The sequence below is a fragment of the Corythoichthys intestinalis genome, chromosome 18 (genome assembly GCF_030265065.1).
Source record: "Corythoichthys intestinalis isolate RoL2023-P3 chromosome 18, ASM3026506v1, whole genome shotgun sequence".
NCBI classification, from domain to species: domain Eukaryota; kingdom Metazoa; phylum Chordata; class Actinopteri; order Syngnathiformes; family Syngnathidae; genus Corythoichthys; species Corythoichthys intestinalis.
In genome coordinates, this window is record NC_080412.1 from 24795288 (window position 1) to 24814170 (window position 18883).

The 18883-nt window shown below is 40.1% G+C and overlaps 2 protein-coding genes across 2 annotated transcripts; one reads left to right on the forward strand and one right to left on the reverse strand.

The window, feature by feature from the left end:
• Positions 1 to 69: 69 nt before the first annotated feature.
• Positions 70 to 4704, forward strand: LOC130906088 (uncharacterized). The gene is made up of 2 exons (XM_057820014.1): positions 70 to 369; positions 766 to 4704. Exons 1-2 carry the CDS (start codon positions 279 to 281, stop codon positions 1356 to 1358), a joined length of 684 nt encoding a protein of 227 aa, XP_057675997.1. The 5' UTR covers positions 70 to 278; the 3' UTR covers positions 1359 to 4704.
• On the reverse strand, positions 1638 to 17778 carry LOC130906087 (macrophage metalloelastase-like). The gene is made up of 10 exons (XM_057820013.1): positions 17504 to 17778; positions 13273 to 13526; positions 13023 to 13171; positions 9807 to 9932; positions 9558 to 9719; positions 8205 to 8364; positions 7940 to 8070; positions 7664 to 7823; positions 6469 to 6572; positions 1638 to 6393 (listed from the first exon to the last, which is right to left on the reverse strand). The coding sequence occupies exons 1-10, from the start codon at positions 17609 to 17611 to the stop codon at positions 6290 to 6292; spliced, it is 1458 nt and encodes a 485-aa protein (XP_057675996.1). The 5' UTR covers positions 17612 to 17778; the 3' UTR covers positions 1638 to 6289.
• Positions 17779 to 18883: the final 1105 nt, after the last annotated feature.

The window sequence follows — 18883 nt, forward strand, 5'->3', positions numbered from 1 at the left end:
GTCAGGTGACGTAACGCTTGCAACAGCTACAGCGCATTGTGGGTAGAATCGCTATTTTGGAGGGTCACTTATTGTAAACAACTGAACAGTGAGAATTGCCTCTGCTTTCATCATTGCCTTTGATAAAATCGGACACTCGTGTTGTGTGATAGGCTGCCATACTAAATCACACAACAAAAATGGCAGCAAAGTTGACCACGATGCAAGATTTTTTAGTTTTCCCACTTGGAAAAGAGGTTATGGACAGCAGGTTGAGGAACTAACGAAGGCGGCGTCGGATGGCCTTGGTCGCAGCGGTGAGACGGAAGGGCATCACTTTCGACACCATATCTCCCCTCATGCGTTTTTGCTCTCGGCATTTTCATAAAGGCAAGTCAGGGCTTTTTTTGTTTAAGTATTGATACTGAATATGCTGTTTTTTGCTTTCTAAAGTCGCTATTTTCTCATTGGCTTAGCTAGTTAGCCTCACTTGTAAACTACAGGCAAAGAGGGAGGGCAGTGGAAATGGGTTAATCTGTTTGTGATAAATCAGTGTTTAATTTATTCAGTCATCGTTTATAAAAACATTACACAGTGAATGATTTGAAAGATAAAGGCAAACAGCAAAATTGCACAGAAATGTTATCAACGCGTGAGATTTCCTCTTGTTATCTGGGATGGTTGGATGGTATGGTAGCATGTCTGATTAAGTGGTTGCGATTGTGAAATGCCATGGAAACATCCAATCTTACCTAGCTTTCTAAATAAAACCTAACGTGATTGCAGGTGAACCAGCTTATGAAATGATGGAGACTGACCCAGACTGGGCACCATCCCTACATCTGGGACACAGATCTGTTACACCGACAAACACTGCACACTCTGCAAGACGAAGTAGGCGTGAGCAGCTACGGAAAGAGACACTGCAAGCACCAGAGATGGGGGTCCAGCAGGATGCAAAAACTGAGCCTGGTGAAATACACAGTCACCAACAAAATGAGAAGGGGACACCTGATGCTGGAGAAGAAGGTGGTCAGCTAATCACAGAGGATGAGACGCACAACACCAGTCAGGATGTGACACAGACTAAATGTGACCTGTGTGTGCTTAGGCGTGCCGAGTTAAACTGTCTGTTGGAAGAAAACAGAGAGCTGCGGCGTGAACTTAATGAGCGCCGGAGGTCTGATGATTTCTTTGGAGAGGATGATGAAAAAGTAAAGTACTATACCGGTCTGCCAAACCTGGGAACCTTTATGGCATTATTTCGATTTTTCATGCCGCTCATGCCCACTCAAAAGAAAATTCTCTCTCCCTTTCAAATGCTCCCCTTAACCTTCATGCGCCTTCGATTGGATCTGCCTGCGCAACACCTGGCTTAAGAGTGTGACAATATCTCGATACAGCGATATATCGCGATTGTTTTCCGAAATTTCCAGGTTGGCGGTGAATCAGTAACAGGCACACTTTTGCTCAATAGACAATGTTTATTGATTAGAAAATGCAGAATAAATGAGATTTATTGATTACAATCCCACAAGAGCAAGCAAACAAGTATCAACAAATGTCAACGATGACGCTAGATTTGAGTTCGTCAACCCCAGAAACCCCGCGTTACCGTTACAGCAAAACGAAATGTCCCTTAGCAATGAAAATCGCTTACCGTGACAAATGAGCGGGGAGCCAACACACTCCGGTAAGGCGGCGAAGGAACAAAGCCAGGCGATCCGTACATGACCCGCTGGCGGACTTCCTTCGCCGCCTTACTGGAATGTATGAGGCAGTAATGTGGCGTCGGAGCTCCATACTTTTGTAGGGAGGTCGTACGGATCTATATTATTGATTGTCGATAATCTTGCCAAATACCGATCCCTGGCCTCCTTGATAAGTTTGGCCCTGTACAGTATCCTCTTATCCCTCTCCAGATTGGCGACTGAGCAAAAAGTTTTTAAAAAGTTTAAAAACTCACTCTTTCACCAGCTACTCCTGTTCGGGTTTGTTTACATCCACGGTACACCCAAAATGGCGCCTGGGGGCATGTCCGCTAGTTTGGGCACGTGACTGACAAAGACCGATGGCCTTGGTTATATACTGTATAGACAAGTTTCCAAGGTACTGCCGCTTACTTCCTTATGTCTGCCTATAACTTCGGCCTTTAGATTTTTTTTACCATTGACTTCTATGGTGCTGGAGTGGCATCACTCACTAAAAACCCTGAAAAACTAGGATTTCGGAATACCACATCCTTCTGCCATCTCGACATGGGAAGAAAACTTAAAGAAGTGGCCGAGGGTGACCACAAATAAAATATTATCGTGTTTTATTGACTCTATGGCAGTGGATTGAAACGCCATCAGGAAGCTCCTAGGCATTCCAGTACCTGCACAGCCACAAAGTTAGATGAGTCCTCATATACGAACACGGGAATTTTGTCTTCATGAAGGGGGATGTAGAACCAAGCCAGTGCCTCTGTGCTCCGTACCACAAACCACGGGTGCTGGTAATACAGGAGGAAGATGTCCAAACTTCAGGCCGTTCATGTATCGCGGGTCCCGAGCGTTCGTGTAGTCATGCTGCCGCTGTCTTATGTAAGGTGTGTGCTCCAAAATTACTAAACCTAAAATCTGGAACATGAAACGACTTGTTGCCTTTGCTATTGATCTTGCGATGATGATTGTAAGTATGATATTTAATATTATTTACTACAACTACTCCTTGCAGCCTGTTGCTAATCAGTACGTGTTGGATGGACCCGCATAAAACCAAGTGTTACTATTTTTTGTTCGTTTGTTTATAGGTGGAAAACTCTTGTTAGGCGAGGAAATATAAGTTGATGTTCCTCACAGCAACACTTACTGTAAGTTGATGGACATATATCGAGACTACGTCGTTCTACCCGGGGGGTGACGAGAGGCTGGGGCTGGAGGCGGTGGCTCGCTTCGAAGTGGACCGTGAGCTCGATACAGAGATCCAACTACGAGCTTTTTAACTGCAGCAACTCTAAGATATGCTACTGGAGCTGGAATTACCGAGGACAGCGGGATAAAGTCCATCTGGATGCCGCCGAGGGTTTCCATGATGTCGGGTGAAAGTTTGGAGAAGCTCCCTTGAGCTCTGCTGTCTAATATTCCTCGTATGCTCAACCTTCGTTAATATTTTTCCAATAGTTTCATGAATTGTGATTTATTGACCTGTTTTGCCTGTGCACCAATCGTTTTAAAACAAGAAATGGAATCATGTTTTGCAAATGCTTTTTATTGCTATCAATATCTACAATAAAAAAGAATGACATACTATTTGTGTTTATATGTACATACCTCGTACTATTTCCTTGTAACAACAAAATCCGTGTCAGCCCTTCTGCATTCGGCAAATGTAATACAGTATAATGTGTAATTTCATCTCATTTTGGTCACTCATGTGGCCGGTGTATCAATCTATAACATCAACACAGGCTGACAGGTTGTTATAATTTTGTCCACAAATCATCAACAAAGTTATATGAACAATAATACAATCTTATCTACGTCGTGCTGAATCCATTTATGGAGATTCCGTGAGCTCCTCTGCTGTAATTTTGCAGTTTTAACTTTGTCAAAACACTGCTTACTTCAACCGTAATTCATGTTGTTTTTTTCTGAACCGGACGTTCGAGGCATACATTGTCCAAGATGGCGCCGCCCATATTTCGCTCAGGAAACTTGTCTATATAGTACAGTTTTCATATGTGTTGAAATGCTTCATGATTCCTCACTGACCCATTGACATTCATTGTCCCCTGCATGAAACGTTACATTTGTTTGTTTGTTTGTTTTTCACTCATTGTGAATGATAGTTTTGTTTTCATGTCTCCAGCGCAATCAATAAGTCCTGTGCAATTATATTGTTACTGAACACTAGAGGGAGCAATACGAGTACAAGAGAAATTAGGCAGGAGAACAAGATATTGACCAATAAAAAAAACAGTGAGAGCAAAGCGCCTTCAAATGGGTGCTGCACACAGTTGTACAGTAGGTGAGGATATGCACCTGATAGTTGCTTGCCATCCTCCATTAAGATAAGTTTTGGAGGTTTTTATTTTTAGCTTGTTAAGCTTTTGTTTAGAGTTTACAGTGTAGTCAATTTTATTCCTTTTTTCCATTCTGCATGGTTATATATCTATATTTAAAATATAAAAATATAATATGTTGGCAAAATAATTTTTCTTTTTACTTTTAAAGTAAAATTTAGGGCTGTCAAAATTATCATGTTAACGAGTGGTAATTATTTTTTTAAATTAATCCCGTTAAAATATTTAACGCAATTAACGCATAAATGCCCCGCTCAAACAGATTCAAATGACAGGACAGTGAAAGGTGTACTTGTTGTGTTTTTCGGAGTTTTGCCGCCCTCTGCTGGCGCTTGGGTGTGACTGATTTTATAGGCTTCAGCACCCATGAGCATTGTGTAAGTAATTATTGACATCAGCAATGGCGGGCTACTAGTTTATTTTTTGATTGAAATTTTTATAAATTTTATTAAAACGAAAACATGAGGAGGGGTTTTAATATAAAATTTCTATAACTTGTACTCACATTTATCTTTCAAGAACGACAAGTCTTTCTATCCATGGATCGCTTTAACAGAATGTTAATAATGGTAATGCCATCTTGTTGATTTATTGTTATAATAAAGAAATACAGTACTTATGTACCGTATGTTGAATGTAAATATCCATCTTGTGTCTTATCTTTCTATTCCAACAATAATTTACTGAAAAATATGGCATATTTTATAGATGATTTGAATTGCGATTAATTACGATTAATTAATTTTTAAGCTGTAATTAACTCGATTAAAAATTTTAATCGTTTGACACCCCTAGTAAATTTTAAAGCAAGTATTTTTGTGCTTTTACTCGAGTATTTTTTTTAAGATACTTGTACTTTTACTTAAGCATTTTTTGTGCCCGTGTCTGCGCTTTTACTTTAAATGCAGGTATTTGTTGATTTTATTACTTTATTAATGTGAATTTTTTTGGTATATTTATTTACATTTTTTTCTTTTTTGTTGTTGTTGTTTGAAAAAAAAGCATGATTGCATGGTAAAATATTAGCAAATATTCTGACCCACACTTCAACACATTTATTTTTGTTGCGTTAATGCACCATTGAATGATGCCAACAGCTTAAAATAAGATTACCTGATGCTACAGTCGACAAAAACAAAATGCATTTTAACGGCTTTATAACCTTTTACCTTGCGCAGTGTATGATCTGTGTATATAGAATCATATTTATACAAAAAAAAAAAAGCCTATACGTATTGTCTGCAGAGGTGGGTAGTAACACGTTACATTTACTCAATTACATTTGCTCAAGTAACTTTTTTTTTGAAAAATGTACGTCTAAGAGTAGTTTTACTAATCTATACTTTTTACTTTTGCTTGAGTAAATTTTTGAAGAATAAACGCTACTCTCACTCCGCTACTTTAGGCTACACTAAATTCATTACATTTCATACATCCTCTTTATTCTACATATTAGATTTTACCTCTTTTTTTATCAATGCCAACAGTAGATCTACCAGTTTCACAATGAGATGTCGACAAACATGAATCCATTATACCAATCAGATTCAAGCTTGCCGTTCTAAGATCATGCAGCCTGTTCAGTCACGTGGTGTCTTTAAAGCACTGTAAAAATGTAAGTATTTGATATCGCGCGCTGCCCTGAACATGACTCGAAAGCGCAGATTTTAACCTCTCTCCCAGTTTTTATTTGGCCCTGATTGACCACAGAAAACCAAAGATACCATCCTTTTAATTTTATGATAGGAACTATGAAGGAACTATTCACTATTCAACTATTCAAACTGTTTTCTCCACTAGAGTGCACTCATGCGCTTTGGACGAGTAATAGTTCATTTCTGTAGACTTTATTTTTTTCTCTCGCCGGAATTAAATGATTTTTTTTGTTTCTTATTTCTTTGGCTTAATATGGTTACGTAATAGGCTATAGTACAGTATAATAATTACAGCTCATATAAATAACTGTGCTGAGGAAAATCAAAAATTAAATATCGTAAGCAACTACTCACAATGTACGGTAACTCATTACTTGAGAATTCTTTTCACCAAATACTTTATTACATTTTTGGGATGACTACTTTTACTTGAATAATACTATTTTGAAGTAACCCTACCCACCCCTGCTGATAATCATTTAAAGATTACACTTTTCTGACAAACTAAATCCCCCTATAACCGATTGAACAAGAAATTATATCAACCAAAGGTAAAACCACTAAAATTCCAGGAGATTTGGGTGACTGTTTATTCACAGTCCATCCAGTCAGAACTCATCAGAGTGCGAACAGCTCTCCTTCTTGCATAATCGTATTGTGTCTGCCTGGATCCATACGAAAAGAACAGGTAGCCTGCAAAATAAAGTGTCTTGTTTGCCTACATCTAGACAAGATAATGTTGCAGATTGACTCTTTAAAATGACCTACCTCTATACTCAAAAGCAGCATCAACTTTGTAGCCAATCCCGGGTAGTTCTGTGCGAATATTTTTGGGATTTCTACGATCCATCCTGCTTCTCCTTTCATGGTAGCTATATGGGTGTAATAACCAACATGCAAATATGACTCACATAGTCCCAGCATACATGTCATTTTGTAATGTTCTATGAAAAGGCTGCAATTGTACAGTATATGGCGGAAAACACAGACAAGACTGAAAAAGCAGTTTCTGGTCTTGCGCGCCTCTTTAAAAGAAACTGCTGTATTTTAAGCAGTTGTTGTGTTTGATAGAACAATATGTCTCTATGCTGCCATAGCAGATTCATTGCGCATTAATCCTTCGAACTATTTTTAATTTGTCCGTTTAACCCTGAAAACCCCTGTTTACAGACGTCGCGCAACCGCTTTTGTTTCAACCCAGCCATAAAACGAAGGTAATTATTTCTATTTATTATTCAAAATGTCTGTCATTTTTAGCTTAGAATCATTAATTAATGTCTCATATTTTGTTTTAAAAATAGACTTTAAAAGATTATTCACTCACGTATTTTAAACTTTTAAACAAATTATGTCACAATGAAAAAATGGCGTCTGTAAAAAAGTCACGGATATGTACCTCATAACTATCGCTTAATTGTATTTTTTTTGTTACTGTCACATTTTCTCCGATATGTTAGATGATAAATAATGGTTCCAAAAAAAAAAAAAAAAAACGTTTAAAAGGGTAAATATATGAAAATCTCAACCACTCCTTGATGTCTGCAATTTCTGCATCACAACCCTTGTTATATTACCATGTTTCACCCATAAAATCCAACTGTGGCCATTCACAGCTGTGACTTGACACTCAGTGATACATGCAACATGGAGTTTTTGGATCGAAACAAGGTAAGTACGCGATAATATCTCATTAGAGTCATGGTGTCTGTAATTCTGCTCTCGCGTGCTCTCACTTCCACATAGGGTTTTGCTGTTTAATTTTTTTTTTTTAAACGCCCTCCTGCTCCAAATTTTTCAAAAGTTTTCAGAAAACTGAGATTTTAAACTTTCCAATGATGTATCACACATGCATATAGGACAGTTTTGAGTTTGGCCAAATTGGGGGTCTCAGAGCGGAACTTCAAGTCACCTTCTGCCCTATGTAAATGTATGTTGACTGGTATATGCTGGCCAAAGTGCTCACCTCCAGTATTTATTGTTTGCAAACAAGAGCGTTCTTCCCACAAATGGAACATGGACAGCGGCATCTATTTTGGTGACAGATGAAGGCAAGCCGAAGTCACTGATTGGTTTGGGAAAGCCAGGTAGGACAGTGTTTCTTCTGACTTGCCAGTAGCGGTCCCCTTGTTCATAAAAAAGTTGAGTTGATATGATTTACTAGTGGACTGGTTACTCTTTCTTCATACAGTCTTTCCTTCATACAGTAAATGCCATTTCAACCATGATTTTTTTTTAATACCTTCAAAAAAAATAACTGTGTTGCGAGCCTTATACTCATAAGCAGCATCAACTTTGTTGATTCCTGACCAGACAGAATCAATTGTCCTCATAGTGACGCCATCCCAGTTGCGGGTCCTCTTCCAAAAATGGCTTGAAAACAAATAGAACAGTTTATATCTGAGTAAATATTCATTACATTGAGCCGTAACTTTTTTTTTTTTTAGTAAAACTTAGTTTTTGTGTTGTGTGTTTGTGTCTTTGTGTTATGTGTATATTTGTCTTACCTGCCCTTGAAGAAATAAAGAGCACCCTGAATTGAAGTTGCAGCGTCAAAAATTAGATTTTGGCTACACCGGTCTGGTGGTGGCGAAGGTGTGTCAGGCTCTGGTTCAGGTTCCGGTTTGGGATCAGGGCTATCTGTCGGCTGAGTTGTAGATCTGGCTCCTTTAAGAAACAAATAATAAGTTAAAGTTATTTTTAACTTCGGAAGGTATCAAATGACCCCTTTGCACTTGATGAGCGCAAATGAACAGCCATTATTAGAGGTAGTATTTTGGTTGTTTGAAAAAAGCTGAGTGGAAATTTTGCAGTTGTATATTATTTTGTATCATCCGAGGTAGAGTTTGACTTAGGGAGGGTGGGGGAAAAACATGTTGATGACCCCGAAATGCAGTGTTCAAAATACTAATGCGGTCAAAACTATGTAACACCAAACTGCCGTCATTCCTTTCATTCTGCAGGACTGTTTTTTTAGATGCACATTGTGAATTTGCGACCACAACAGTGCTTCGGTCACTCGTGCTCAGTCAGCTGGGGAGTCCCTTTCGTTCCCACGAAAAAAATCTGTGGTGAAAAAAAAACGATGTGATATCACTTCGCCCTGCTTGCCTAGAGAGCCTGTTCCCTGCAAAGCTGCTGGATTACAAATGTTGCTGTTTAAACTACAATTATTGACATGCCATAGTTTTGATAACTTTATCCTGAGAACAAAGCCAACACTATTGATTACATGGGTCATTGTTGATTCTCATGTGTTGTTTTTAATGGTATGCTAAGCAGGCATTATTGACTCACACTAGTTTAGCCACTCTGGAGCCCTGAAACTAACAAATAACTAAAAAATTGCACGGAATTTATTGAAATCAACTCCACCGACTAATTAAAACCCTGCTAACTAATGTCAAAAATTCTGAACTTCCCTTTAAATTCATTTATAGGAAACTCATGCAATGACATTTTTTGGCCACCAGGGGAGGCATTCTGACTCCTTCCACTGCCTTCAATCTCTACCTATGTACAGTATCACATACAAAATTTTGATCAACCCCCAAAAGTGACGGTTCATCCCTTTCTTTTTCTACGTTTTTTTGACAAGAAAAAAAAAAAAAGAAAAATTCCAAATTCCCGTGTCAGTCGAACCGGGAAATTGTTTTCAGACATAAGAGCCACCCACACAAATCCAGGAACATAACCAGAGTTCAGCGTATGTCTGAAAGGGGCTCAAGATGCATGATGCTGCGTTTAACCGACATAATACGAAACATTTAATTATGAGCAGGCGGTTAAACGATTAAACGACTAGTTGCGCACATCCCTAGTTGCATAATTATAATCCTGATATTAGGCTAAAAACTCACCGTAAAGTGACTGCACTCCCTTTCTGTCATCATCTGGTAGTACATAGCCTTCTGTGTTAACGTACTGGTAGGTGGGATACATTAGGGCTGTTCGAACCTTAGAGTGGGATAATCCAAGTGCATGTCCAAACTCATGAGCTGCCACCAAGAACAGGTTGGTTCCTGTGAATAATAATATGAAGAGAAAAAAATGATACATGCATGGTTTTGGCAAAATATGATTTGCATGATAATGATTGATGGCTACACCTGATGATGCACGACTCCAGCTTTCATCTTCATCAAAATGGGTGTCACCACCTCTGCCCTCACCAGGGGAAAAGGCATGAGCCAGGACTCCACCTTGCCCATCAAAGGGTGCAAAATCTCCATGATCTGGATTCAAAAGGGACTTCAAGTTAATGGTTAATAAATACAGTGTATCACAAAAGTGAGTACACCCCTCGCATTTCTGCAGATATTTAAGTATATCTTTTCATGGGACAACACTGACAAAAAGACACTTTGACACAATGAAAAGTAGTCTGTGTGCAGCTTATATAATAGAGTTAATTTATTTCCCCCTAACCCCCACAGTGTTTTTGCAAATATTGACATTAATTTTTAATATTGTTTATAATCACATTAAATAATGATAAGTGGATAATGTCAAATAGACAAATACAACTGAAATAACAAAAATATTTTTGGGAATATTCCAATTTATGGCCTTTCTGTGATTACTTCATTGACAAAATTATTTAACCCCTTAGGTATGTATAACTTTAGTACTTACAGTGTATCACAAAAGTGAGGAAACCCCTCGCATTTCTGCAGCTATTTAAGTATATCTTTTCATAGGACAACACTGACAAAATGACACTTTGACACAATGAAAAATAGTCTGTGTGCAGCCTACTGTATATAATAGAGTTAATTTATTTTCCCCTCAAAATAACTCGAAATATAGCCATTAATATCTAAACCCCTGGCAACAAAAGTGAGTACACCCCATAGAAACTACGTACATCCCTAAATGTCCAAATTGAGTACTGCTTGTCATTTTCCCTCCAAAATGTCATGTGACTTGTTACAGGAGTGCTGTCAGCATTGCTGCAGAGATCGAAGAGGTGGTGGCAGGGGTTAATTTGTGCCGGAACAGGATCCGCCACCTCTTGATTTTGGCGTCCCCGTGTTCCGGGTCTTATTTGGGCGGATCCGGTACCTCTCGGGTGTAGAAAATAATAATAATATAAAAACTTTTTAAAAAAATGTATTGTATTGTATTGTAACGTTGACAAAGAGTCAAACGCTTAGCTACAGCCCCTTTCACATACTCCGAAACACTGGGAATGTCGCAGGATTAACCCGTGTAGCAGTTGTGTGTGAAAACAATTTCCCGTGTCGACTGACACGGCGATTACGCGGACATTTCACGGGTCGCGTCCTAGTGTCATGTTCGGGACTTACCCGGGAAGCGGTGTGCGTGAAAGCAGGTGTTAAATTCCAGGGAGCACAATGGCTGATAAAGGTAAATATCATAGCGAGCCGATCGTCACTTCCTCCCTCTTCGCAGTAAAACGCAAAGCGGTAAACAGACATCGCAATTATAAACATAGCAAGCGGGAAATAGCTAAATTAAACTGAAAACATAACAAAATTAAAATGTCCAAATATTACGTTCGGGTCAGGCCGGGCTGGGCTTCTCACTCGCTAACTTTTTAAAATAAATATATATTCATATATGTATACTCAAACGATTTATGGATGTTAAACTAAGAAATACTTGTTAGTTAGTAAATAATTTGAATAAAGAAGCGAAGGGGCTGTATATGGTCATTGCAAACAGTATTAGTGCACAGCCAGAGTGTGCTATGCCCCCTTTTTAATCTTCCCCTCTGTGTGTCCGCAAAACCGCATCTGTTTATTTATATTTATAAGACTTTTCCAGCCTTATTTCGTAGTGTAAATGCATTTAAAATTATCATAAAAATATGTAGACTATTTAAACATTGAGAAAACTTGTGATTTTTTTTCTGCCAACTGAGAATTCATTACCAAAGACAGTCTTTTACACATTGTCACAAATGTGATCCTTATTAATCTTCCCCTTTGTGTGTCCGCAAAACCGCAGCTCTTTATATTTAACAAACTTTTCCAGCGTTATTTCATCATTCAAATGCATTTATAATGATCATTAAAATATGCAGACTTTTTAAACATTAAGAAAACTTAAGTTTTTTTTCCTACCAACTGAGAATTCGTTACAAAAGACACAGGCATCGTCACAAATGTGATCACACAAAACGCAACCAGTCCGTTTTCCCAAGCAGCAAGCGGTGCTGTCCAGGTCTGACTGGCGCATCCCATCGTTTTCATCCTTATCCTGAGTCCTCACAAATTAAACATAAAATTTTGGGGGGTTGGGGGTTTGGGCTTGAGCCTACAAATACAATATAAAACTTCGTAGTTTTTTTCGGGCTGGAGTCTACAAATAAAAGAAAAAATTTCGGGGGGTTTTCGGGCTCGGGCCTGCAAATCAAGTTAATTTAGCGGTCTTGGGCCGGGTCGGGCTTTAATGCCCCAGACCGGCTCGGGTCGGGCTGGATTTTTTAGGCCCCATTTTACCACTTGCCACCACTTAGAGTCTTGATGAGCTTAAATTGGCTGGAGTTAGGACAAAAATGACGTATATGTCTGGTTTCTAAAATCGCGCCAGCAGCCCTCCCCGCACAGAGAGCGCCAGTGGGCAACACGGGACAAGTCTGTGAAAGCGTCCAACCCGCTTCATTCTCGGGACATCTTTTCATGCGCGAAAACAATGACCCGAGCAAGTCCCGCGTCACCTTACATGGGAATTTCCCTGGATATGTGTGTGAAAAGGGCTGTAGTGATACATTTGGTGATGAGTCCCTAGCCATGGATTATTCATCTATAGCGATGTTATATCGCTGACTGTTTACTGTAAGTCCCACCTTTGTTAACATGGGCAATTGCCCATGCTGTGCAGAGTATATCCTAAATAATTGTAAATTGTTGTCATAACATTTATACCATGGATATTATCTGAAATTGAGGCTTGTAAATCCCACAGCATGGCAAGTGGGCATTTGCGTGTTGTTTTCGACACCAGATTTTGCCTGTGTTCCGGGACCTGTGTGTGTCTTGTCATCCCTGCGCTGTCATATGTACTTTGCGTTCTGGCACCATATGATTTACAAATTAAGCACTGGGTGGGGGGTCAGCCTGTTAGAGCTCAGACCATACGCCGCACTCTGCATCAAATTGGTGTGCATGGCTGCCACCCCAGGAGGAAGCCTCTTCTGAAGACGGTACACAAGAAACCCCGCCCTCATCAGACCATAGGACATGGTTCCAGTAATCCATGTGCTTTGTTGACATGTCTTTAGCAAATTGTTTACGGGCTTTCTTTGTGATACACTGTATATATATTTTTTTATTGTTGTAGGAAGAGTTGGGACTTACTTCGAGCCATGAACTTGATCATTATGTCTGCAGTGCCGCTTTGAATCTGCTTAAAATCCAAAGGAATTACATCACTATAGATCTGCAGGGCCTTGGCAAGAGTGGTATCCACAAAACTTTGATCCAAGTCCGGTGTATATTCAGTTATCCTAGTAACAGTTGAAGAATACTTAACAACATTTTCGGCTTCACTTGTTCTTTCATTATTGAATTACTGCAATTAAAAAATATATATATAATATTGTCTAACCTGTATGTAATCACATTCTTGTCCCACTTGGGTTGCCCATCAAAGTGGGCATACTTGAATTTATCCAAGTCTGTGAAACCACAGCGCGGTTTGGACATCACTTCCAAGGTGTTGGAGTCCAACTGTCCTGTTACCTCCAGGCCAAAAAACTCTTGCATAATTTTGAGAGTTTCTTCAAAGGAATCAAAAGCCCCACGCCATATCTCACTACCTGTAGTGACGCCCACTTCAGAGAAATATTGGGAAAGGTAATCCTAGAGAAAGGAGACAAAAAGCAATAGAGACAGGGTATGGGTCATTACAAAAAAAAAATCCAAAGGCTCTTACCAATGAAACTGATGTGAACGTTCATCCGGTAAAGATTGAGAAAATCCAGTTAATTTATTAATTAACTTCCATGCGGCGGTCCCACTGCCCTCAGCCGGGCTCTCCTATTTTGATGCATACGTTGCACTACCCTCCCCACACAATCCCATCACGGTGCTGGGTAATGGCTGCCAGTTGGGGATCTAGCAGCCACAGTAATATGGCGGTAGGTGGGTCCCGCACTTGTCTTTATGGCATTGCGTCCTCTTCGCCTGGGCCGCCAGTTGCAGGGGTGGAGGGGGGTTGGTGCTCCGATCCAGTGCCACCCCGCGGCGTATTCTTGGCACTCTGCTGCTTCGGCCTTCCCCTTTTTTCTCTACCCGGGTATCCTCCTTGGGCCCCATTCTGGCTGGGGATCCTGTCCTGCCCCGGGCCTAGCGGGCCGTGGTGGTCCAGCGGTGTGCCATGGCGGTTGAGGGATTGTAGCTGGTTGGTGGGCCAGGTGGGCGGTTGGTGGTGGGGGGGGTGTTGAATACTTCCTCATCCCTTCCTAATGGCCGGTTAATGGGGGCTCGCATGGTCCGGGGGACCACCATGGGTCCCAGGGGAATGGCGGTGGCCTTTTTACTAGAGCTGCGGGAGGGGGGATGGGCCATGTTGGCCCACCCCACTCCCCCGTGGCCCTGGAATGGCTCCCGTGGAGAATTTCCACTTGTCTGCAGGACTATCACACGTATTCACTCATGACCGGATACAATTAGACACACTCAAATAGAGAAACTATCGGTGCCAGGATTAGCGATAAGGCAGCATACAATAGGATGTCAATATATCCACACTTACAAACAGCGTTGAAAGTGGACCGGAACGAGCCGGAATGGAGTTCCACGATGAGTTTATTAGACGAAACCGCCCGGAACGCCGCTTTGATCCCGCAAATATGACAGCAACTGTCCAAACACTGTTAAAAAAGAAAAAACCTACACCTACACCCTGAATCAGTTGCCAGCCAATCACAGGGCACAAGGAGATGAACAACCATTCGCGCACACAGTCATACCTTGGGACAATTTAGAGATCAGCCTACCATGCATGTTTTTGTGATGTGGGGGGAAACCGGAGGACCTGGAGGAAAAACCCACACAGGCACGGGGAGAACATGCCAACTCCACACAGGAAGGCCGGAGCCCGGGATTGAACCCTTGATTTTTTTGCATTTCGGTGGTTTTAGGATGGTTTCACCCTCCCACCCACACACACATTAAAAAAAAATGAGTCAGGGAATTCTTGCCACTTTCACCCTTGCTCACTAGTGATTCACATTATACTGGGTTCTACACCACACATTCCTGATTTGTGTACATTCCACCCCACCTAATCCCATCTCTTTTTGACTCTCCCACCCTCCTCTTTCTCCGCGGTCATCACACCCCCCATATGGTGTCCACCGGAAATACAATTAGCTAACAATAGCACCACTATATTCATAGTTAGTGTAGGCGTTTAATGTATTTCTTCTTCTTGTTTGTTCTTCTCTTCTGTCTTTCTCTCCTCCTCTATTTACATTTCTGTCCCTCCATTACCCCTTCCTGCTCACTGCTTTCTCCTCATAAACGAAAAACAATGAATAATCACAATGGGAGTATATTATACTCCCATGTGATAAATTAAAACTGTTCAGAACAATAGATTCCAATTCTCCATGTCCAGCAGCCGAAGAGGACAGGTTAAAATAATAATGGAATGGAATGGAATTTTATTGTCATCATCATCGGTATCATTGGCAATCATTGACAGTTACAAAATGTGATATAATTTGCCCGAAGGAACCGAAGAAGAGGACAAAGGCGGACGAGATGAAACATGCTTATCAGTTTCCCGCCCCCCATACAACTAAAGACGCACATTCAGGCATGGAACATACATCAAAACTGTACAATAACAGAATCAACAATCTGAGTTTAGTAACTTAGCGTCCAGTCAATTAGTTTCAGGGCGTACGTCATGTCCCTGACATTTTTGCATCTGTTTGCTGTGGAACATTTTGTTGTGGCTATGTGTGTGAAGTGATTATGTGTTATCACAGCTGGTGTGCAACAATTTGCGCACAGAGAGGTCACTGTAATAGTTTCATCAGACATGAATGTATAAGATCAAACAACATGCTGTACATATTTTATCCCAAGATTAATGTCTCCACAATGAAAACATGCTTATTATTCGTTTATACAGTATCTTTTCCATATACTAGACATTTGAATCGGGAGCTCGGTAGCCACAGCAGATAATTATGTTCTTACAATTGGGGATTAGGAGCTCAATTGTAATACATTCCAGCAGATTGTCAGTCATAATCGCAGCACCCCCTCCCCCCTTAGATGCCCGATTTATTCGTGTCATGTTATGTCCGTGCAAATTAAAGTCAGAGCATTTGTTATCTTTAGTAGATAATCCTTTGTGTGTTCGAACCGTCCACATCTAAGAGTTGTTATACTGGTCCGCTGTGTAGTATTTACAGTTATCCAGCTATTATATTCAGTTGGTCAAGACTTGTGATAGCTCTTATCTTCATATCTTGCGTCTTGACAAGGATCCTGCAATCCGAGACCCAGGTGTTGGCTATTTTCCCAGCTTTCTTGAGTTGACGTGCTTTTTTTGCAATTTCGGCATTTCGGCGAGTCAAGTTGTCATTCAAAAAAATATTCGACTCTTTCAGGTGGCGGCGTTGGTTAAGCAGGGCAGTCTTGGTCTTGTGGTCTACCAGCTTCATGAGCACCGTCGCCGGTCCTCTCCCCCCAGATGGGAGCAGAAGGCAGCGACGGATGTCCGGCGGTTCCAGGTTTATTCCATACTCTTTTAGCTTAGCAATTGCCAGTTGCGCCACTGTGTCCCCTGGGCTAGGCGTAAATTGTAATCCAGAAATGATGAGCTCATTTGCGCGTCGGCACTGGTGGAGATCGTCAGCCAAAATTTCCAGCCTCTTGATGCGAACATCTCTCTCCTCGACCGCCTGCTTGAGTTTCTCGTTTTCAGCGCGAAGTAACTGGAGCTCTCTGATGATTTCTTGATTCTGGTTTTGAATCAAGCCAGTCAAGGAGACCTCCAACTTCTGTATGGAGGATTTTATTTCGTCCAAGTCTCCAGGTTTCAAATTCTTTGGAGCCATACTGGGAGTCGAGCTTGCTGGCCCTGAGCGCTTATCGATTAAGATAAGAGAGTGCTTCAGGAGTGCGTCTATATGCATTGAAGGCTGATCAGCGAATGATAATTGTTATTAAATGATTAATTAATTCCATCAAAACTTCACAATGGTTTGACTTGAAATTTCAAGTTCTGTCAATATTGTTTACACAGTTATATTTGAGCACTCAATTTTAGTTGGCTGTCTTATTTCTTTCCTGCTATTAATTTTAACTGGATTAACTAATTAATTCAGTTATCACACAAAAAAATGCCTTTAAGTTAACTTATTTGGCCAAAAATCAACCAGGCCCACTAAGGCTCACATGAGTTATAATTGCTATAAACGTGGTCCTTGAACCAAAATGAGTTTGACACCCCTGCTTAAGAGAAATTATGAATTTGAGTTAGATCTACATAAAATCTTCCTTTCCATCTTTAAATTATACATTTGACTAAATGACATAGAAATCTATTTGAATTTTGACGTGTGAGTCAAGGAATGGTTTGAAATGCAGACTTCCATTGTAAATACAGTACATCAAAGGGCTAAAGAAGGAGGGATTTATGTTTTGTGTACTAATGCTGGGAAATAATCTTTAAGAGCTTAACGACTATTGGTCATATCAAAAGTAAAAAAGCATAGTGCTCCTTACATTACGGTCTACAAACTATTATATATATCCATTTGATTATTAGTCTAAATTATCAGATTTAACAGATCAACAGCAGAGGCATTGTTTACCTGAGCTTTAGAAAGGTCTTCTTCACTGGTTGGGATGGTTGGCACAGCTCCAGTAATTACTATTGTTGCCATCATCAGCAATAATTTAGCAGTGAATGTCCCTTCCATGATATATTATCCAGCTTCAGGTAGCAAAAAGTGCACGCTTAAATTCTTCTTCACATGCTCTGTACACTCATAAAGCCCTTTGGTTAATTCCTGAGATAGGGATAGGGATATGAGGTTAAGAGCAGAGAAAGTTGCAAGACCAGGCAACTAAACATTCCTGTGATTGTCTAAACAGGCCACTTCGAGAGAGTATGTTGTTGTGAACTAAATACAAACTGTAGTGTTGAGATTTGATTGGAACATTTCTAAGCTGCGCGACGAGCTTGTGCTTGTAATAAAAACACAATCAAAAGAAGTCTGGTGCCTGTTTTGACATGATAAATAACACACTATCTCCTTGTTTATGTTTTAAAAAAATAAATAAATAAATAAAAATGTGAACCGTACTTTTTTCTAAAATTAGCTTTTTGGGACAAAAACGTATCTATGCTACTGTTTTTTGGTATGTATTGACATGACATTAAACAAAATAGACATTTTGTTTTGTAAACAAACAGTTGGCAGTTACCAGCAAACAGTCATGTTATGCAGTGTAAAGGGGGCTTTCGATTCACAACATTACTCATAGTTGGTGAGGCTATAAATGTCTCACATGACACTATTATAACAGCACAAGTACATGTTCTCACGTATTGCTGTACTTGCTGTTTGTTACATGAATTCTGGCTTCTAAATTTTCATAAAAGTATTGTTAGTTTACAATAGCGTACCGCACGCAACACGTCAGTTTTGCTCACTATTATTCATGACATTAGCAACTGTTGCTTTGGGGGTCAAGCTCGCGTTTGTCCCTCATGCTAGATGCATGTAAATAGTTTACGAATGAGATGTTTACTGAGCTAAACCTACCAATTCTGTCCGAAAATGATGTCCCTGGTGCCAAATTCACTGTTCAAGATGTGGAAGAACATATAGATGTTCAGTTAAAGACATGGCTTGAGTGTCGAGGGCTGAAAAAGACGAGAAAAAGAGCCGACCTGATCCAGAGGTGGCTTTTTTATCGACACCTTTTTCTTGTGTGCATTGTCGTAGGCCACTGACAATGATATTCTGCTGTTTCAACAAGCTATCCTTTACCACCATATGCCCCGTCTTTCTTATATATATTTTATCCACTGTTTGTCTTACGTCTCTGACCATTCTTAGGGGTCATTTATATTGCTAGCCAACAAACACTTTTAATTTTTTTTATAAATAAAAAATCTTAATTCTATTAATTTATTTACACATCCTGATTGCTAAGGTTGTTTCTTTACAACAGAAAAGGTAAAG